At 48.2% G+C, this 22,537-nt stretch overlaps 1 protein-coding gene across 2 annotated transcripts in view; it reads left to right on the forward strand.

The window, feature by feature from the left end:
- Window positions 1-19,146, forward strand: part of RASGRF1 (Ras protein specific guanine nucleotide releasing factor 1) — a 102,865-nt gene extending 83,719 nt beyond the window's left edge. The window contains exons 23-28 of one of the 2 annotated variants that reach the window (XM_086364248.1): window positions 1,212-1,409; window positions 5,394-5,473; window positions 7,172-7,306; window positions 11,799-11,916; window positions 14,387-14,455; window positions 17,819-19,146. In XM_086364248.1, the coding sequence (XP_086220374.1) occupies window positions 1,212-1,409; window positions 5,394-5,473; window positions 7,172-7,306; window positions 11,799-11,916; window positions 14,387-14,455; window positions 17,819-17,911 (693 nt within the window). In that variant the 3' untranslated portion in view covers window positions 17,912-19,146. The remainder of the gene's footprint in view (window positions 1-1,211; window positions 1,410-5,393; window positions 5,474-7,171; window positions 7,307-11,798; window positions 11,917-14,386; window positions 14,456-17,818) is intronic. The other variant, XM_086364251.1, reaches the window with a different exon arrangement.
- The last annotated feature ends 3,391 nt before the right edge of the window (window positions 19,147-22,537 follow it).

Below are 22,537 nucleotides of genomic sequence, written 5' to 3' on the forward strand. Positions count from 1 at the left end.
ATTTGCTTTGTAGGCAGGGTAGAGGAGTCCTTGGATATGTGAACGAGACAAGGGTTGCTGCAAAGTGTGTGTCTTCTCCAAGCTTCAGTTGTATGGTGGGAGATTCCCTCAAACCTTCACTCTTCTTAACTGTTCTTCCAGATAAACTTTAGAATCACTTTGTCAGACTTTCAGATAACTCCCATTGCATGTTTTATTGGATTGCATTGAACGTGCTTGTTAGTTTTGAAAAAAGACATTTACATTCCCATTTTGAATTCTAATCCTTTTCTTCCTTAATCAGTCCTCTTATTACCTTTAGCAACTTTATTTTTCATGGAGCGTCCTACATAGTTCTCATTAAAGTTTCCAGGTAATTTACAGATTCCCACTGGTATTTTGAAGGTGATATCTTTTTCATTGTATTTTCTAATTGGTGCTGTTGTTCAGTCACTCAATGGTGTTCGACTCTTTGCGACTCCAAGGACTGCTGCACGTCAGGCTTCCCTGACCTGCACTCTCCCAGAGTTTGCTCAAACTCATGTCCATTGAGTCAGTGATACCATCCAAACATCTCATCCTCTGCTGGCCCCTTCTCCTTCTGCTATCAATCTTTTCCCCACATCAGGGTCTTTTCCAGTAAGTCAGTTCTTTACATAAGGTGGCCAAAGTACTGGAATTTCAGCTTCAGCATCAGTCCTTCCAATGTCAGGGTTGATTTTCTTTGGGATTGACTGGTTTGATCTCCTTGCTGTCCAAGGGACTCTCAAGAGTCTTCTCCAGCACAATTTGAAATCATCAGTTCTTCAGCACTCAGCCTTCTTTATGGTCCAGTTCTCATATATGTACATGACTACTGGAAAAACCGCAGCTTTGACTATACAGACCTTAGTCCGCAAAGTGATATCTCTACTTTTTAATATGCTGTCTAGATTTGTCATAGCTTTATTTACAAGGAGCAAGCATCTGTTAATCTCATGACTGCAGTCACCATCTGCAGTGATTTTGGAGCCCAATTTGGTATTGCTACTATATTTTTAAAAGTTCTTTTTGTATACTGAATCTTTAACCAGCTACCCTGATGAGCTCTGTTGGTTATTCCAGCAGTTTTCCAATTCATTCTTCTGGGAATTTTCAAACAATCATTTCGTCTGCAAATAATGGTGATTTATCATCTTTACAGTACTTATTCCCTTTACTTTTTTTTCTTGTCCTATTGCATGGACTTAAAGATCAGTAACTTGATCGCTTCAGAAATCGTCCGCAATGAGGACATCAACGCGAGGGTGAGCACCATCGAGAAGTGGGTGGCCGTGGCCGACATATGCCGATGCTTACACAACTACAATGCTGTTTTGGAGATCACCTCGTCCATGAACCGGAGCGCGATCTTCCGGCTGAAAAAGACGTGGCTCAAAGTCTCTAAGCAGGTACCAGCAGGAAGCTGGGCTGGGCTGGGGCTGGGGCAGGGAGACCAGAGGGCCACCATCCATAGGTGGATGAAGGACAGGGTGAGGGCCAACACTTCAGGTAAACTAGAGAACCTCTTCTCCTGTTTCTCCTGAGACCAGATATCAGGCCCACAGTGTGGCACTAGCACGCTGTGGGACTTTAATTCCCACTTGAATAGTCAGTACCTCAGAGTGGGACATATGACAGTAATTGTTGCTCCCAACACTCTTCTCCCTGAGTTGGGACAAAGGAGTGGTGACTTTGGGGGGATCTCAGTCCAAACCTGCAGGTTACCAAGATGGTGATCAGATGATCCTGCAAGTCCTCTCCTCAGACTTTGATTTCACAACCCTTCTGGCCCCCAGAGAGTTAACTTGTCCCTGTTACCCATTAGACAGTTGCTGATCTTATATATGAACTTAATGGTTATTCACTCAGAACCTGATTCTGAAAAACCATAAGACAGAGTCTTCCTCAGGAATAAAGCTCTATGCCCTGGGGTCATCAGGAGACAGCTCTCCTGAGAGGAGGCATTTGGGCCAACTCCTGGGTGTACTACTGGATGTCCCTGAAAGCTGGACAGGGACCGCCAGGGGTCAGGGGATGCCTCCAAAGGCATCAGTAATATACTGTCTGGTCTTACAGCCAGGTGAGCTGTGTGGGGCCCAGGGTCTCCAAGGAGCCTGCTTCATCTGGGCCATTCTGAACTGGCATACTGTGTCCCCTCATGGTTCTGTTCATCACCTGCTCCTCACTACTCTTCTCATGCCAATGACAGCTCATGATTCCATGCCCCAGGGAGGCGGCAGGTCCATAAATCCCTCCTCTTTGGATAAACAGCCAGACTCAGGGCATCCTGGGACATCTCTGCTGCCCTTCCACTGCCAACCAGTCACTCCAGCTCCAGATGACAGCAGGACTGCAGAGCACCCCTACCATCCGCACTGCACCCAGTGAGGCTGGGCCACTTGCTTCTTAGCACACAGGGATGCCGGGCTCAGGACAAAAGCTGGAAGATGCCTCTCTTGCGAGTGGAAGAACAGGGGCTGGCAGTGCAGGAGCTCAGGGCAGCACGCCACATCTGCCCACATGTGGCACACGACCTCATGAGCTCTTGGAGTCTGAGGTTGAGCGAGGCTGCTGTAGAACCTCCAGGTCACCTAGGCTGTTCAGTCTGTCAAGGTTCAAACATGGCTATGGGCAGAGTCCGAGTGACCCATTTCAGGTCAGCATCTTTCTTCTTCCCTGTTCCATCAGAATGATATCATCTTTTCCAGAGGCCCTCTGACCAGGCTTTGTTTTCCCATCCCACTGAGGGTTTGGGAATTTTTTGGCTTCATTCTCTACATCACCCTTGTCATAGAGTTGGGAGGGAATTGCCTACACCATCCTGAAGTCTTCCATTCTCTTAGGACGGTGCAACTTGAGGTTAGTTAGAGGGCAAAGTGTGTGATCTGGCCTGCCTCGAGGATGTCATTCAAGACCCAGGGCCAGCCAGTGTGTGTATGTGCTCAATTGTGTCCGACTCTTTGAGAGCTATGGACTGTAGCCCACCAGGCTCCTATGTCCATGAAATTCTGGAGCGTGTTGCCATGCCCTTCTCCAAGGGATCTTCCCAACCCAGGGATCAAACCTGCATCTCTTACATCCCCTGCATTGGCAGGTGCATTCTTTACCACTAGCACCAAAAAAAAAGGCTGAGCACCATAAAATTGATGCTTTCAAATTGTGGTGCTGGAGAAGACTCTTGAGAGTCCCTTGGACAGCAAAGAGATCAAACCAGTCAATCCTAAAGGAAATCAACCCTGAATATTCATTGGAAGGACTGATGCTGAAGCTGAAGTTCCAATACTTTGGCCACCTGATGTGAAGAGCTCACTTATTGGAGAAGCCTCAGATGCTGGGAGAGATTGAGGGTGGGAGAAGGGGACAGCAGAGGATGAGATGGTTAGGTAGCATCAATGACCCAATGGACATGAGAAACTCCAGGAGATAGTGGAGGACACAGGAGCCTGGCATGCTGCAGTCCATGGGGTTGCAAAGAGCCAGACACAACTTAACAACTGAAAAAGAATGAAAACGAGCATGATGATGCCTCACCTGGAGCTATGTGAGAGTGTAACTGCTGTGTCACCCACAATTCTGGACTATCTGAATGAGCATTGCCGTTAAGGAACATCTAGACCCACCCTTCCATTTTCTGGATGTGCGTTGAGTGTGAACTTGCCTATAGATGTATAGAGTATGGAGGCAACAGAGCCCACCAAGGGCTCTGACCCTCAGTCCCCACATCTGGCCTCAGCTGCAGCATCTCATTTCTCTGCAGGTGGAGGGGAAAGAAGAGGAAGCGAGGGCACAGCTCTGGAAAGAGGCCAAGTGCAGGAGGGTGGCTGGGAGCCTGGGGTGGAGGTTGGCCTGGGCATCTGAGAGCAGCCATCTCGAAAGTAGAATCATCCACCCTTGGCCTGGTGGGGCTTCTTCCTATGCTAGGAAGCATGTGTCTCTTTCATCAGACCCAGAATACATTTTTCCTTTGAGCAGGGTTGGTCCAAACCAGGCGACCACATTTCTAATTGACATGGAGGGACCAGCATGGAGGGGCTGTGTTTTGCCATTCTCTCTCCTTGAAGAGCACACACTGATCTCTTCTTCCATCCGAATGAAGACTTGGCTTGTTTTCTGTGGGTAGGTTTCTCATATAAAAATTAATCTATGGTGCACGGCAGGTCTCTGGCCCGATTTCTCAACCATGTTCTGAATCTTGAGGCTTGGTGCTAGAAAGGAAATCACTACTCATCTCATCATTTTATAAATGAGGGCGCTGAGGAGCTCCGAAGTGAGGGACTTTCCCCAGGTCGTGCGGGGGAAGAAGCACAAACCCAGGCTCAACCCAGGACACGCTCCGCAGCACCCACCTGGACCCTTAAGACAAACACCAGCCGCCTGAGTGGCTCCACCTAATGTGTGGGTGGGGCCTGCCTTGGTCGTTTGGCAGAGAGGACCCTCTGCTGCAGACTTTACTCTTTTCCATCAAGGTATTCTCTTCTTTGATGATAAGTTTATTCACCATCTTTTTTTTTTCTTGATTCTTAAATTCACGTGCTAAGTCGTTTCACTCGTCTGACTCTTTGCAACCCTATAGACTTATAGCCCACCAGGCTCCTCTGTCCATAGGATTCTCCAGGCAAGAATACTGGAGTGGGTTGCCATGCCCTTCTCCAGAGGATCTTCCCTACCCGGGGATCAAACCCAAGTTTCTTATGTCTCCTGCATTGGCAGGCAGGTTCTTTACCACTAGTGCCACCTGGGAAGCCCATTAAATTTGGGTGGTGCCCCTGTGGCTCAGACGGCAAAGTGTCTGCCTGCAATGCGGGAGACCCGGCTTTGATCCCTGGGTCGGGAAGATCCCCTGGAGAAGGAAATGGCAATCCACTCCAGCACTCTTGCTTGGAAAATCCCATGGATGGAGGAGCCTGATAGGCTACAGTCCATGGGGTCGCAAAGAGTTGGACACAACTGAGCGACTTCACTTCACTTCACTGCCTGATATATAAAAGTGAAGGTGTAAAAAAAAAAAAAAAAGTGAAGGTGTGAGGAGATGGTCGCATCCTTTGGGTACAGTGATGAGGAAGGTCATGATGGTGAAACACCAGTGATGCCCTGTTCTGGCTCCGGCTCTCTGGAGTTACCCATCACGTTGTTCCCAACAGCCCAGGTCTCAGGACCCCAGCACTTGGACCCTCCTGGCCCCACGCACAGTTTCTGAAAGATGTATGAGCATGGGCACACAAAGCAAAGATCCTTGTCCACCTCCTCACGGGTTCAGGGTCAAGTTGCTAGACCCAGGAAGTCCCCGAACCCACCTGCCCCATCTCAAGGTGGGACAGGGCCCTGGAGTGTGGGCCAGAGCCGCGGGCTTTGACCTGTGCTGTGTGCTAGTAAATGCTTCTAATTCCTTCCAGACTAAAGCTTTGATTGACAAGCTCCAAAAGCTTGTGTCATCAGAGGGCAGATTTAAGAATCTGAGAGAAGCTCTGAAAAAGTAAGTTGTGTGTCATTTTGTCACCATTCTTTTTTAAATCATAGAACTGCATTGCAGAGGCATTCATGTGCCTCACCTGGCCGGAGCAGGAGGCCTGTCTGTCTGTCTGTCCATCTGTCTTCCCACAAGACCAATCCCTACACATCCCCAGACCCCAGGGCAGGTCAGCTTTGTCCTCCATCATCTCCCAAAGAAAATTCATGGTGTTGGGGCATTTCCAGAGAGAGACACAGGAATAGTCTTGAGAAGTGTGGTAGGTGTGATAGCAATTATAGATGTGCCAGATTCCTTGATTCCAAAATGCACATTTTATTTTATATTTTACTATTTCTGATGTCAGGCTACATCTCATAGTCAATGCGTTTATTTCATATGATTGCATTTCCTTTTTGTACTTGATAATTAGTCATCAAAACAAGAGTGCGTTTTATAGACAAACGGCATCTTGGAATCAAACAAATACGATTTTACCAGTAATTGACACTTCACAGTTTGCAAAGTTTGTGACTTCCCTGGCCCTGTTAACACTGTCCAGGAGGTGAACTTTCTCAACCTCGGTCCTCTTGTCCTTTTGTTTTTAAGTCGCTCAGGCATGTCTGACTCTTTTTGACCCCTTGGACTGTAGCCCACTAGTCTCCTCTGTTCATGAGATTTCCCAGGCAATACTGGGTTTCCATTTCCTTCTCCAGGGGATCTTCCTGACCCAGGTACTAAACCCGCATCTCCTGCATTGGATCTTTTACTTTTTTTTCCCCAGTCTTGGGGCATATGGAATATTAGTTCCCTGACCAGGGATCAAACCCACACCACCTGCAGTGGAAGCGTGGAGTCTTAACCACTCGACCACCAAGGAAGTCCCTAGACCAGGATAGTTTTTGTGGTGAGGGCTGTCCTGTGCATGAAAGAATGCAAACATCCCTGGCCTCTATGCATGGGACCAGTGCCCCCGTCCACCCCGCCCCCGCTGAGTTATGAGGACCAGGAAGGTCTCCAGACATGGCCAGATACCCTCAGGGAGGCACAATTGCCCCCACTGAGAACCACATTGTAAGACAAGATCTCCCATGATGTTTCTCCAAAGGAGGACACTGAGGGGCTAGTGGCTGGCCAAAGGATTGGGGGAAATGGTGATGGAGCCAGGCCTTGACCCAAGCCAGTGCCCTGTGGTTTGCCCAAGAGGCCAGGCCAGCTCTCCTTGGACAGCAGTGACTCAGCCCCTTGTCACGTGCTGAGGCTGCACACTCACCTGAAACATGGGTTTGCTGTCACTCTCGTTAGATGCTCCCTTGGGGTTCCTCCACTAGTCTCTGCCTCCGTCTTCCTCTCGGGCACTTGAGCACGTGGCCTATTGGGCTGGCCCTCACCCTTGCTCTCCGTTCCTAGGTGGCCACTTGCTGGACCTCCCAGTCCCTGGGAGACCCCAGGGCCCTGGCTCCAATGGAGCCCGGGAGCACCTCTCCTCCTTTCCAAGAGGGACCCCATGACCACTGCCCACACCAGGCCCGCTAAAGCCCCCAGCACCTGGGGATGGAACCCTTCACACCTCCAGCCCCTCCAGTGACTTCAACACCCCACACCCCCTTCCCGCCAGCCCCGTCCACCTTTCTCATTTCTCTCCCGTCATCCCTGGTGTGTTCCTCGTGCTGGATCTGCGTCCCATCGCCTTGACCATCATCTCCACTTTGTTTGTGTCCTCAGACAGATGTTCCACCCATCTGTGCTGTCCGGCCGTGTTTCCTCCGCCCGGGCTCCACGAGCCCCCGTGGACTGTGCTTGTGGGGAGCTGCCCCCACATTCACCAACCTGTCCGTCCGTCCGTCCGTCCGCCCCCAGGTGCTGCTCCATCTGCCTCCTTCACATGGCTTCCTCGCCCAGCACCGCCACGGCCTCACCGCCTCCGTGGTCCCCATTCTGTCTGCGTCCCCATCCTGTCTCCCCTCTTTCAGGTTCCCTGTGGGCTTGTGTAAGTGCCTCTCCTAGACGCGTCTTCACCCAGCCATGCAGGGCACAGGTGGCCTTCAGGTGTTCTGGCCACTGAGACCTTTATGCAAACCAGGTTCCTGCCTTACAGAGATGCAGGCCAGGCCAGGCAGGGGAAGGACAGATTGGGACATGTGTTTATCCCCCTTTACTCCAGAAGCACCAAGATTTACACATAAAGCAGCAGTATGTGAAGACTTGGGGGTCATCTCACCAGGCGAGGGGCAGAGATCAGAGGGCATGAGGTGGTGGGTGGGCACAGTTGGTGAGTCGCCCAGACAAGGAGCTCATGATGGGCCTCACTGTGTGGGTCCCTGGGTCCTCAGACCTGTTCTGATGTCCCGGGTGTCCTTTTTTTGTCTGTCATCATAATATGCAGCCTTGTGCAGCACCCAGGCTAGCACGTGGCCTTTTAGCTTTACCAGCCAAGACTGTACCCCCAAATCCTACCTCCTGTCTCCAGCTACTCTCTTAAATATCTCCTGGGCCACCTACAAGGCTTGCTGTGTGCACCCCGTCAGTCTGCTGCCCTGATGCCCCCACACGGACGTGATCTCCCCCTTCTCCTTCCTCAAACCACACCCTGGTGAAACCCACAAGACTGTCCCTCCTATCATCCACTGAGTGACCAGAAGCTGCCCACAGCTCCACTCGACAACATTTTGCTGTAAAATTTGGTCACAAGCTCTTGAGGGGCCAGTTCCAGCTTTGCCCATCTGTGTAATCTTAACCCAGCAGATGCTTGCTCATTGGCACGTCTATCTTTAGTTTGAATAGGATGCCCATGGAGGGCACACAGGAGCCAGGCTCTCGCTGCTCCTGTCACAGCCCTTCCCCTCTATTCCCCTAAGTGGAGGATGGGGACAGCTGTAGGGGAGCAAGTCTGCTGGCCAAGCAGCAGGCCACCCCATACGACCTCCTGATGGTGTGGACATCCATCTATGTACGTGGATGTGATGGATACACAGTCCTGGAGTTTCAGGGGCTCCAACAGGAGCAAGTATCTGTTTGCATCTTTATTTTCAGCCTGTGGCCACAGAACGAAGCCTGGTCTCTTGCTCATGAAACTGCAGAGCAGGTAGAATCCAGGTGGCAAAAAGGATTCTGAGCCCCACCCCACTCCCAATGCATTACCAAAAAGAAATTTCCGCAAAATCTGAGGACCTGATTTCCCTGCACCACATACCCTCACTGTTGGTCCTGACCCCAGGGATTCTAGTCCAGCCCCTGGTAGCCCTCATCCCCTCCCTGAGAAAGAGAGGAGATTCCAGACCAGAAGCTTGTAAGAGAGGGCAGCCCAGCTCACAGCCAGGAGTGGGGGTCGGGGGGAGGAGCAGAGGGTGACCCCTGCTTGTCACCTCCCCTTTCCTGGGGTTCGGTGGAGAACCCCATCAGGCAGCTGCATCTTGCTTTCAGTCACTGATGCCAGCTCATTTCTTTCATCCCCTTTGACATCATCAGGAATTTCTTGGCAGAAACATCAGGCTTGGGGGCCCCAAATGATCATAGATAAGATCCAGGTGCCAGGAGTCACCAGGTGTTGGCAAGCATGTCTAGGTGGTGCCTGGGAAACCAGAAGCAGCTTTTAGACTGGGCGGGGTGGGCACTTTCTTTCTGCTCCCTAGAACATCAGGTACAGGCATGTGAGGGCTCTGCCTCCGTCCGTAACAGCCTTGTTGGCCAGGCCCTGATGCAAGGCAAGGCTGGACCCCACCCAACAGGTCAGATGGCCACGTGAGAGTTCAGAGCTAGCCGCACATTGGGTATTTTGCCCACACAAAGCCCCCACTGTGCTTCCCTGTACACTCAGATGCTCAGCACGGTCTGTATCCACACAGTACTGCCCTTTGGGAGCCCTCCTCCAGCCTTCTCTGCCCCCACTGTCCCTTACTCTAGCCACTCTGACAACACCATATATTTCCCACATGGCTCTGGACTCTGGGGGGTGTGTGTGTGTGTGTACATGACTGAATGAAGTGTGCTGTTTCCTAAAGCCCCTCACTATGTAGGTGATGAACAAGAATAGAGTCCGGGACTGGTGGTGCCACATGCAAGTGACTAAATTGCCCACCCATCATCTTTCCACACCTGGGTCATAACCCCCAGTAAATCATTCAGGGAAGTCACCGAGTGGCCTGAGGACCTCAGCTATTCTTTCACTGGTCTGGGTGGTCAGGACCCCGTGAGGCATTCAAAAACATCCTGCTTCCTTCAGTCATTCACAGTCAGCGAGCAGTCACTCAGCCTTCCCTCTGCCTCTGTCCAAGATAAGAGGTCCTCCAAGCTCTCCAGACTGCCTGGTGCCCACCAAGGGCAGGAGGAGTGGGGCACCCCCAGAAGCCACCAACCAGCCCTCCAGCCCCAGAGTGGCTTCTAAGACCTTTGAACTCTTTTCTCCATCAGATCCACCAGCCTGTGCTTCAGATTTGGAGTTTGATGGAAAACCAGGCATGTATTGGGTTGGCCAAAAAGATGATTCTGGTTTTTCCATAAGATGTTAAAAACCAGAACGAACTTTTTGGCCCACTCAATAACAATCATGAACTATTAATGGCCGGAAGGACTCAGAGAGGTCTGCCAGTGACAGCATGATTCTTACTTCTTTTTTTTTTTTCCCACAACCTGCAGTAAAGAAAAAAAAAAAATTATATTTGACAGTGTTACCCTGTATACAAACACATATATGCCTAAAAGGGACAAAAATGTCTCAAAGCAATTTTAGACCATGCAATGAACTCAGATATTTCCCTATTCTCTCTTTTTTAAAACTTTTTTTAAAATCTGATCAACATTCACCAAATTGATTTTATCACCCATGAAGAAGTCAAGACTGACAGTTCAAATAATATTTCTCCTCTCCACTATTTCTCAAACTCCAAAAATCCACCTCCTTTAGGACTTTGTCATACCCACGTGTCAGCTGTATTTGCATGTACTTAATAGTCTCCTTTAAATTAACTATTTCCCAGAAATAAATATTTAAATTTATTTTCTTTATTTAAAGAAGAAAAACCAACATGATAGCAAATGGGAAACCAGCATATTTGCCATAAATATATATGGTTACCATAAAAAATAAATACAGTGAAAACAAAACAATGTTATTAAATTCTTACCAGATCCTGATGTATGCCAAGGCTCTGATCCTTAGTGAGTCCTGTTACTGTTTGTTCAAAAAAGAAAAAAAAGAGTGAAGGAAATGGCAAGTGTTAGGAAGTGTCAAAACCATGATGCTGACACTCATGATGCTGGGTGGTGGGGGTGAAAATCAAATGTTTATCATCATATGAATCGATTTATTTAAACAGTGTCTGAGCATCACCTAAAATCAACTCTCAAATCACCTAGAATTGTCTCAGCTAACATGAGCGCTGTTGTACAAGGGGAGCCTGAGGACCAGAGGGAAAGATACGGCCCAGGGTCACAGAGCAAGCAGACAGAGGACTGAGACAGGTTTCTATCCTTGCTCTACCGTCCTCCCTGTCTTGACTCCCTCTGGAGAGGCAGAGTTGCCACCAGGAGACAGGTGGCAGAAAGCAGGATTGCTGTGGCTGTGTGCTGAGCTGAGAGGAGTCTGTAGAGCACTGTGTGGGGAGTCCCTCGAGGGAGCTGTCAGGAGCTCTGCCAGGGCAGAGTGACCACCAGAGCCATCACAGCATCACCCCCTTACCCAGCACCCCATAAGAGGCACCAGACAGGGCGTGAAGGACCAGTGACTGGAACCCCTGCTTCAGAGCCACAGATGAGAGAGGCCTGGCCCATCCCCCACAAAGGCCATCAACCCCCGCCCAGACCACATCCAGGACAGTGGTCTCAGAGAGCAGGGCTTTCTGTGCTGGTAGCTCAGTGCCTGGGTGGGCAGAGGTCCCAGTGGGGCGAGAAACAAAGGCAGAGACATCTCAGGGAGAGAGTGTCTGGGGGTGACTGGCGGGAATGGGGGTGGCACTACAAGGCACCCCCAGGACGTGATTCTGGGATGAGGTTGCAATGGAAAGTTTCAGGGGAGAGATGGAAAGGAAAGGAGAGCCCGGCGGGAGCTGGCGGCCAAGCCCCAGGACTCTATCTGGGAAGGCGAGCAGACAGGTAGAGGGGGACCTTCCAGCTTGGGGTGGGAGGGGATGGTCCACTGAGAAGCCCCAGCTGGCACCATGTCAACCCCCACCATCCAGAGGACTGACCCTCTTGCCCAGCAGGCAATTCAGCCCCAAGCGCTACTGTTAACTCTTGGCAAATAGAAACCCCTTTCCATTCAGCAAAGCGAGTGACCCACAGGGGTGTGTCTCTTCTTGGGAGAGGCACCAGCGTTTTAAGTGAAAAACCTCTGTCAATGCCGTTTGCTTCAAAGTTGCGACCCGCCCTGTGTCCCTTACCTGGGGATGTACCTCACTGACCTGGCCTTCATCGAAGAGGGTACGCCCAACTACACGGAGGACGGCCTGGTCAACTTCTCCAAGATGAGAATGGTGAGTTCCCTGCAGCAGAGCGGGGAGGGGGAGGGGTCATCAAAACCTGAGCCCGGGCCCACCGGAGCTCTGCCTCCAGGCCTGGCCGACTTGGGGGAGCCTGAGCCCTGCTCCTCCTGTAAGAACAGTAACCCCCTTAAGTGGCGATTAGCATTGGCCTGCCCTGAGCCAGTTGTACCTCCATTCCCTCCTCTAACACCTACAGGCTGAGGAGTGGGTGTTGTCCACCTTACAGGTGAGCAAGCTGAGGCTGGGAGAGATCCAGGACCAGCCCAAGATCACCCCTAAGTAAACGGCAGAGCCGGGTCTGGGGCTCTGTCTGACCTCAAAGGTGTATCTTTATTCCAAGCCCATCCAGTGTTGTTCAGATAAGCACTTGCTTTTTTTTTTTTTAACTTTATTTTCTTTATTTTTGACTGTGTTGGGTCTTCATTGCTACACATGGGTACTCTCTAGTTGCAGTGTCATCGCAGTGGCTTCTCTTGTTGCAGAGCACAGGTTCTCAGGCACACGGGCTTCAGTAGTTGCAACTCACAGGTTCTAAGCACAGGCTCAGTAGTTGTGGTACATGGGCATATTTGCCCCGAGGCATGTGGGATCTTTCCAGACCAGGGATCAAACCTGTGTCCCCTGCATTGACAGGCAGATTCTTAACCAGTGAGACCATGAGGGAAGTCCTAGAAAAGCCCTTGCTTTATGTGGCCACAGCCGAATCATTTCTAAGCAAGTAGGTTTCCAATTTCCCCAGAGAAATCTAGGACCTGGGAGGGGAGATGAAGACCCCCTTCCAGCAGAGAGCCTTGTTTATACCCATGCTTCTCCCCTGTTGTCTCCAGCCAGGGAGCCTCTATTTGTATTGGTTCTGTATCATGGGCTTCCTCCTAAGGTTTTGTTTAATTGGTAAGATTTCTCTGTCAAGGGCAAGTTGGCAGCACTGCCCTAGTGGCAGAACAGGGAGACTTTGTGTGGTCTTGCACACCGTGGGCACATGGAAAGTGGCCTTTAGCTGTTGCTGGAGTTGAGGGGAGCTGTTTTAGGATATTGGATAAGCTGGCACCACTGATCAAGTGATGTGTTTCTCTCTCAATCACATACTGTAATTTTTGTTGTTTTTCAGTCCTTAAGTCATGTCTGACTCTTTCTGATCCCATGGACTGCAGCACACCAGGCTTCCCTGTCCTTCACCATCTCCCGGAGTTCACTCAAACTCAAGTCCATTAGTCAGTGGTGCTATCTAACCATCTCATCCTCTGCCACCCCCTTGTCTTTCTGCCCTTAATCTTTCCGAGCATCAAGGTCATCAGGATTTTTTTTTAGCAACAAAATCACTCATTTATTTTCACTACTCAAAGAAAATTATTGGTAATTTTCTCTTACTATATTATCTGTGAGTCTTTAAAATAATTTTCATCATCTTTAGTGTAATCTGACTGAATATATGTTTTACATTTCAGAATATGCATCTTTTTATTGAAGTATAGTTGATTTACAATTCTGTGACAGTTTCAGGTATATGATATAATGATTCAGTGTTTTTTATAGATTATATGAATGGATAAAGAAGATGTGGTGGTGGTGGTGGTTTAATCGCTAAGTTGTTTCTGCCTCTTGCAACCCCATGGACTGTAGCCCACCAGGCTCCTCTGTCCATCGAATTTTCAAGAATTCTGGAGTGGGCTGCCATTTCCTTTTCCAAGAGAAGATGTGGTGTGTGTGTATATATATATATATATATATATACACACACACACACGTGCACACACACACACTGAAATATTATTCAGCCCTAAAAATTAATGAAGTTCTAAGAGGTACAAAATGTTATGTATAAAATAAGCTATAATGATATATTGTACAACACAGGGAATGTAACCAGTATTTTATAATAGCTACAAATGGAGTATAACCTTTAAAAATTGTAAATCACTGTATTGTCCACCTGTAACATATAATAATGTGCATCACCTATACTTCAATAAATAAATAAATTGAGTGAGGTTCTGCCATTTGCAGCAACGTGGATGGACCTCAAGGATATTGTGCTTGGTGAAATAAGTCAGAGAAGGACAGATAGTCTGTGTTACCCCTTATAACCTATAGATTTATAGATTCTTACCAAGGATCAGCCTTTGAGGCAGGTTGCTGGTAGAAGGAAAATCATGATGCTTCAGTAGCATCTCCCAGGAGGTAAATTAAGAGGCTGAGTTGATGGCTATTGATGTCCCTTCTGTTCTGCAGGGGGAGGGCGTCCAGGGGTGATACTAAGAGCAAATTGTTTCTAAAACTCACCTTCCTGGAACTTCTCTCATGGCCCAGTGGCTAAGACTTCATGCTCCCAATGCAAGAGACACAGGTTTGAAACTTGGTCAGGGAACTAGATCCCACATGTGGCAACAAAGACATGTCACAGCCAAATAAATAATAAATATAAGTTAAAATAAATATTTAAAACTCTCCTTCCTTCCCGCAGATATCCCACATCATCCGAGAGATCCGCCAGTTTCAACAAACTGCCTACAAGATCGAGCACCAAGCAAAGGTAAGCTGGCAGCATTTGCAGTCACTTCTGATTTCTCACGAGTGCTGTGGCGGCACCCCGCTTCTTCCTGCCTCTTCCCCTCCCCCTCCAAACCCAAGCATTTTCTGCCTTGAATTCCCTGGGCCCCACTCTTCCAGGAAGCCCTCCTCCCTGTGTCCTGTCCCCTGACCTGCCACAAGTTCCCTCTCCTTCAGACAGAGCTTGTGGTCATCCCATAGCTCCCATCTGATCTTTACCTGCCACAGGATGGCTTAGAATCATGCCTGGTCTCCTCGGAGGCAAGAGAGGCTGTGTTTATCACATCTTTTTGAAATGCTCACCAGTTTCAAAATTCACAGCTAGAAAGGGCACCCAGCAGAAAGTCCCCCAGCCTCCAAGTAAGTTCCCCTCCCAACGCCAATTGCATCACTCATTCTTTGTGTGTGTTTGCAAGCACAGCAAAACTTTTTTTTTTTTATTCTGTTAGCAGACCATACACACGCACATATTTCTTTGGGGCTTCCCACGCGGCTCAGTGGTAAAGAATCTGCTGGCCAATGCAGGAGACGTAAGAGATTTGGGTTCAGTCCCTGGGTTGGGAAGATCCCCTGGAGGAGGAAATGGCAACCCAGTCCAGTTTTCTTGCCTGGGAAATCCCATGGACAGAGGAGTCTGGTGGGCTACAGTCCATGAGGTCACAAAGAGTCGGACACGACTGAACACGCATGCACTCCTTTGTGATAGACTTGCCCTGTCTCCTGCCAGGTTCCATGAACTCACTCTGTCTTTAACTGATAGCCATAGGGGGAAGAGAAGCCTTAATCAAGTATGCCGCTTTTTCCTTGTCATTCACTCATTCTTTCATTTGGCAAGTGCTTATTGAACATACACCAGGTACCAGGCTGTATTAGGCCTATGCCCCCTTCTTAAACTTGCCCTTAAGCTCCAAGGTACAATACAAATAAATGTTACTGCCCTTTAGACTTGGAGAAGGAAATGATAGCCCACTCCAGTATTCTTGCCTGAGAAATCCCATGGACAGAAGAGCCTGACGGGCTACAATCTATGGGTCACAAAATCTTAAGCATGCCCTTCAGGCTCCTTCTGTTAACAGCTTTGCAGTGGTGGTGTTTGCTGCCAGTCTCAAAAGAAGCAACACTCTTAGGGAAACAAATGCTCATGATGGATAAAACTGACCAGTCTGATGATTTCCAGAGTGTTTGGAGGGTTGAGATTTTGTGCTCTTCAAAGAACTGTTCGTATGAAGCTACTAGCTAGATATAAAAGTCTGGTCCTGGGACTTCCCTGGTGGTCCAGTGGTTAAGACTGGACCCTTCTACTTCAGGAGGCATGGGTTCGATCCCTGGTTGGGCTACTAAGATCCCACATGCTACATGGCATGGCCAAGAAATAAAAATAAGTAATTTTTTAAAAGACAGAAAAAAATAAGTCTGGTCTGTTTCCCATAGCTGTTTAAGATTGCCATGTTTTTATCAGAGTTCGTCTAGACGTGAAATCTGAGGTCATCTTCCTGGAGGTGCTGGTTGAGAGCCATTAGTCAGACACAGTAACCTTTTCATTGGTGACTAATGGTCAGCATCCTAGACAGCCAGGTCTGTCCCTCACAGTAGCAGAGGGTCAACTAGCAAAGAAGCTCACAAGGACTTGATTTTTCTCCAGCAGCTATCAGAAGGTTCCTGATTACATGCTAAGAAATGTAATTGTTTTCTTCCTCCTGATTTAAGTGTCTGTGGAAAAATATGAACCTTCAGCTCCAAACAACTGACAAGTCACTGAACCTTGGAAACGTGAAAGTGTTTAGTTGCTCAGTCCTGTCCGACTCTTTGTGACCCCATGGATTGTAGCCTGCCAGGCTACTCTGTCCATGGAATTCTCCAGGCAAGAATACTGGAGTGGATTGCCATTCTCTTCTCCAGGGGATCTTTCTGACCCAGGGATGGAACCCAGATCTCCCATGTTGCAGACAGATTCTTTACCATCTGAGCCTTGGAGAGATTCTTTATGAAGGGTGGGGGTCTGACTGTGAGATTGGGCTCTGATCTCTCATTGTACATTTAACACACAGGAGTCCAGCAAAGCACTCGGGAGCTGGGTGAAGTGGGACACGTGGAGGAAGGAGAATAGTTTAATCCATGTGGTGACTCTTCCTGATTTTCCACTCTGAGATTTTGCCCTGGAGTGAGCCTCGTGAGGGGAAGAACAGGGAGCCTCCTTTCTTACACAGCCTCAGCTTCCACGGTCGGCTCCTGGGGGATTCTCTCATGCTACATAATCCCGATGTTTAAGAACATTTTTCCAACATATGGAAACACTGAAAGAACTGTCTCTGGAGTAGGAAATGGTAACCCACTCCAGTATTCTTGCCTACAGAATCCCATGGACAGAGGAGCCTGGCGGACTACAGTCCATAGGGTCACAAAGAGTCAGACACAACTGAAGCAACTGAGCACACACGCATGAAAAAACTGTTAACACCCATACATCCACAGCCCAGATGCTACAGTTGACATTTTAGATATAGAGATATAGATGTGAATGTGAAAGTTGCTCATTTGTGTCCAACTCTTTGAGAGCCCATACAGTCCATGGAATTCTCCAGGCCAGAATACTGGAGTGGGTAGCCTCTCCCTTCTCCAGGGGATCTTCCCAGGTCTTCCACATTGCAGGCGGATTCTTTACCAGCTGAACCACCAGGGAAGCCCATAGATAGAGATGATTATATTTTGAAATATCTATCTATTTGGCTGCACCGGGTCTTTGTTGCACCACGAAGGGTCTTTAGCAGCAGCACTTGGACTCTTAGTTGCAGCATGTAGGGATCTAGTTCCCCAACCGGGATGGAACCCCGGCCCCTTGCACTGGGGGTGTGAAGTCTTAGCCACTGGACCACTAGGCAAGTCCCATAGATATAGACGACTTCTTGATATGAGCCTAAAATATGTCTTCTAACACATAGGAATGGTGGTCAAGAGTAATTTTGACCATATGTGATTTTCTATTACTATGAAGACAAAAACTTAAGGCAATACTAAAAAATAGTATTAAGACACAACAGGGACCTCAATGGTGGTCCAGTGGTTAAGAGTCCGCCTTCCAATGCAGGGGACACGGGTTCAATCCTGGTTGACGAATTAAGATCCCCCATGCCTTGCAGTGCGGCCAAAAAATAATAATAATAAAGAAGCAAAATCATAAACATTTTAAAAAAGACACATTGTTTTTAATGCATCTTTGCCTCATGTGCAAGCCTGATGCCCCTCTCCCCGTGATGCTGCCTGATTCCTGGGAGACACTCAGTGACCACCTAGTATATTGTGGAGATTGCATCACCTCGCATTCCTCCTTCTCTTTTCCTTTTCTCAGGTAACCCAGTATTTACTGGACCAATCTTTTGTAATGGATGAAGAAAGCCTCTACGAGTCTTCTCTCCGAATAGAACCAAAACTCCCCACCTGAAGCCGGTACCCAGCCCAGATCCAGCCGCTCACATGGACACGTGCTCTATGATACTGTACATAGTCGTTTGGTTTCTCTGGGTTTTCTTCTTTAGTATGTGCTTCTCCAAGAATACAAATCCGTTCTTGTTCTTAGATTCCCATAGAACCAGAATATGAATTTCTGCACCGTTTAAGACTTGGTCTGCCCACCCCACCCCTCGTCTCCTGCAGTGCCTGGTTCTTTTCATCAACCGTCCTCTCAGTCTGTCCTTCCCGGCCCCTTACTCTTCTCCGAAGGGAAAACAGACCCCGCGCATACACGACCCTTAGGCACCCGTCCTGCTTCTGTCCGTCCCCAGCCCAGGCCCCTGGGCCGAGTCAGCCAGGCAACATCCTCCGGCATGTTCCATGTAGTTGTGATAACTGGGTGGGGGGTGGGGGGAGGCGGGAGGGGGAACCATACCCTAGAGTCTGGTCATCGACAAACCTTCCTGCTGATGGTGACGCCGATTTCCAGAGCAGCTTTTCCAGCCCAAATCGCAGGTCTCCAAACTCCGCACCTCCCAGTGACCCAGAGGGAAGAGGGTCCTGTCCGCTGAAAACCACGCCCCATGACAGCCCTGGAGGCCGCCGCCTCGGTGCCATGCTGCCCCCGGCTCTGGAAATAGCACCAGGGGGCATGACCATAGGTCTCCGTAGCCCTGGACAAGGCCCCAGAACTTCCCGAGGAAAACAGAATCACAACACCAAGTCGTGTCGACTTTGCCAAAGGCGGCCAGCATCCACTGCAAGTCGAGAACACGTGAAAAATGTCACTTTTCCTCTTTGAGCCGCCTAATGGTCACTACAAAGCTTACGTTGAGATGCTCCCAGTCTGTATGCCTTGTGAAAAATAGTACCACACTGTAGATTTAGGAACTCAATAACCAAGTGTTTTTATTGCATATACTGTAGTCCTGTCTAAATGCCTTCTAGCAGGAATATAGTACTGTAGTGCTTATTCTGTGAATACTACCATCTATTTTTTACATTGTACAGTATAGAAAACACAGGTCAACTCTGAAGTGGCAGGCATGCTCCACTCTGACAGACAGACAACTTTTGCTGTAAGCGATACCTAGTGGTATGGGAATTCTATTTCAAGTCCTATAATATTTCAACTTACAGCTTGTTTGGAAAACAATTTCCAGTTTTGTAAAAATATATGTTTCCTGATTACCTCTTGCTAATAAATCTATTCTATCTCAGGGTGAACGGTGGAATTTTGATGGGTTTCATTTATTCATTTAAGGAGTGTTTTGATGAACACTTGGTCCTTCTCGGGCTCTGGACTCAGACCAGAGGTCTGGAGTGGTCAGGGCACCCACTCCTTCTTTCTGGGGGAACTCATAGTCTGACGTCAAAGAGCATAAATTCGAGCACACTCTGGGGGATAGTGGAAGACAAGAGGAGCCTGGTGTGCTACAATCCATGGGGTTGCAAAGAGTCAAACACAACTAAGCTACTGAACAACAACAACAACATAGTCTGATGAGGAAGACTGTTGCAGTTTTCTATTGTAGCAGGGACAAATAGCTCCAAAACTTAATGGCTGAAAACAGTTTTGCACAATTCTATGGGTTGTCTGGGTCCAGCTGGTGGTCCTTGCTTGGGGTCCCTTGTGAGGTGAGGATCGTAGTTCCCTGACCAGGGATGGAACCTGCACCCACTGCATCGGCTGCTGGAGAAGGAGTGTCTGGAGAGGTGGGTTGTAGTTGTCTCGGGAGTATGGCCATACCACCCAGACGCACCCACCACCCCCCAAGAATTTATATCTAGCCTCTGGGCATGCATACCTCGGTCAGGATCATGAGCTCTAGGAGGTCAGGATCAGATACCTATAAGCCAGCCCTGATCCTGACCTCCTAGAGCTCATGGCCTGGCTGAAGAGAAGAAACACAAAGCAAATTACCCTCACGTTCCTAACTGCAGCTCACATCTCCTCCAGGCTCCTCAAAACAAAACACCTAGAGGGCTTCCCAGGTGGCTCAGTGGTGAAGAATTTGCCTGCCAATGCAGGAGACGCGGGTTCGATCCCTGATCTGGGAAAACCCCACATGCCATGGGGCAACTAAGCCGGTGCGCCACAACTGCCTGTGCTGTAAAGACTGGTAGCTGCAACTCCTGAAGCCCGCGCTCCCTAGAGCCTGTGCTCTGCAACAAGAGAAGCCACTGCAATGAGAAGCCCATGCATCACAGCTGGAGAATAGCCACCGCTCGCAGCAACAAAGACTCCATGCAGCCAAATAAATAAACAAACTACATAGAAACTGCCACCACCTGGTGCCCTACGGCCCCCTCACTCTACTGGACCAACCTGACCTCATCAGCTCCCCCACCGCCCCTGGGTCTCCTTAACACCCCTCCCTGTGGTACGAGCTAGAAACCCAGAGGTCGCCCTGACTCTCCCTTTAAAGGGTCACCTGATCCAGGCACTGTTAACCCCTAACTACCTCTCCACACTGGCCACAGCTCTTCATCACCTCTGCCACTACCTTGGATGAGCAGTTCCCAGTTTTTTTTAAATAAGGGACCCCTCTATACTCGCAAAAACTATCAAGGACCCCTCCCAGAAAAAGACCATATAAGTGGGTTACATCAGTGGGTATAATTGTATTACTGGTTATTTTATTTGAAAAACTTCAGGAACGTTTTTAAATAATTATTTATTAATTCATTTAAAAATAGCAGTAACACCAGCAATCCCACTTGTGGGTATTTGCCCAAAAGAACTGAAAACAAGGTCTCAAAGACATAATTGTACACTCATTTTCATAGTAACTTATTCACAATAACCAAAAGGTATAATCAATCCAAGTGTATAAACAGATCAATAAACAACCAGTGGTAAACAAACAACAGAATGGGATTCAACCTTTACAAAGAAAGAAATTCTAGGACTTCCCTGGTGGTCCAGTGGTTAAGACTCTGAGCTTGCAATGCAGGGGGCTCAGTTAGTTCAATCCCTGGTTGGGGAACTAAGATCCCACATGCCGCACCATGTGCCCTTCCAAAAATAAAATTAAAAATGAATAAAAGGGCACAAACTACTGTTGTAGAATCTGGACTCAAAAACACACCTCAGAGGACACTCAAGACAATGGAGAACAGTTTATTACACCAGCGGGTCCAAGGGGAATCGGTTCCCAACAAGGCCTATGATGATTTCGGGGGACTCGGTTTTATACCCTCCGCTACATGACTGGTTACACATTAGTAATTAGTTTTACAACATGCAGGCATGGAAGAATTAACAATTACAACACGCAGGTGGAGACGCTATCATTAATCTGAGACAACCTGACCCTTACTTCCAATGGTTGTTTGCCACCTGTGAGAAGGGGGTTTCCTGGTTTTTCTTTAACAATGGTTAACAGGGTTCACGGAGAAGGCAATGGCAACCCACTCCAGTATTCTTGCCTGGAAAATCCCATGGACGGAGGAGCCTGGTAGGCTGGACCCCAACACTACCACTTGGATAAAGCTTGAAGACATTCAAGCTTTGTGAATGTCATAAAGCTTGTCACATTATGTCACATTCAAGACATAATGAAGACATTATGCTAAGTGAAATAAACCAATCACAGAAAGGTAAACATTGTACAATTCCACTTGTATTATGTCCCTGCTGCTGCTGCTGCTGCTAAGTTGCTTCAGTCGCGTCTGACTCTGTGCAACCCCATAGATGGCCTCCTACCAGGCTCCTCTGTCCCTGGGATTCTCCAGGCAAGAACACTTGAGTGGGTTGCCATTTCCTTCTCCAATGCATGAAAGTGAAAAATGAAAGTGAAGTCGCTCAGTCGTGTCCGACTCCTAGCGACCCCATAGACTGTAGCCCACCAGGCTCCTCCATCCATGGGATTCCCCAGGCAAGAATACTGGAGTGGGGTGCCATTGCCTTGTCCCTAGAGCAGTCAAATTCATAGAAACAGAAAATAGAATGGTGCTTACTAGAATTTTGTTGTTGTTGAAATTTTTAATCTTTAAAACAGACATTCACAGCTCTCTTCCAGTATTTTTTAACCATTCAGATGTATTTTGTTGGAATATTTATTCACATAATTTTCCTTAACACATTTCTTTCTACACAAGACTGAAAGTAAAAGTCTCTGTAACGTTTTCAATTATAGCAATACACTTTAATAAATTATAAATTAACAGAATCTTCATGTTTGCTTTAAAAAAATCATTCATCAAATGTTAAATTGCACAAAGGCAAAACCATGGCTCATTCATCCACTTCTGCTCAGCACCAAGCCTGGGATGTCGTGACATTCTGCACAGAATGTTTGTTGAATGAATGAACCACATCTTCACTCTTCAGATTGTGAACCCTGAACCAGCAACACTAGCATTGCCTGGGAATCTGGTAGAAAAGCAGGATCGCCCCACCTCAGACTTCTTGAACCTGAATCTGAACAAGCTCTCCAAGTGATATGTGAGCACATGACCATTTTACAATCACTGTATTTGAACAAGCACACATCATTTCAGCCCCTGGATATGTCCATACACTACCTCTCCAATTGCACCACCCTCTATGCCAGTTAGACCAAACTACTGACTGCTCTCAAGTTTTTATTTTTATGTCAGTCACTTCCACTTT

This window comes from Bos grunniens, chromosome 21 (assembly GCF_055505025.1).
Source record: "Bos grunniens cultivar Pamir isolate PY7600 chromosome 21, Bosgru_T2T1.0, whole genome shotgun sequence".
Classification (NCBI taxonomy): Eukaryota; Metazoa; Chordata; class Mammalia; order Artiodactyla; family Bovidae; genus Bos; species Bos grunniens.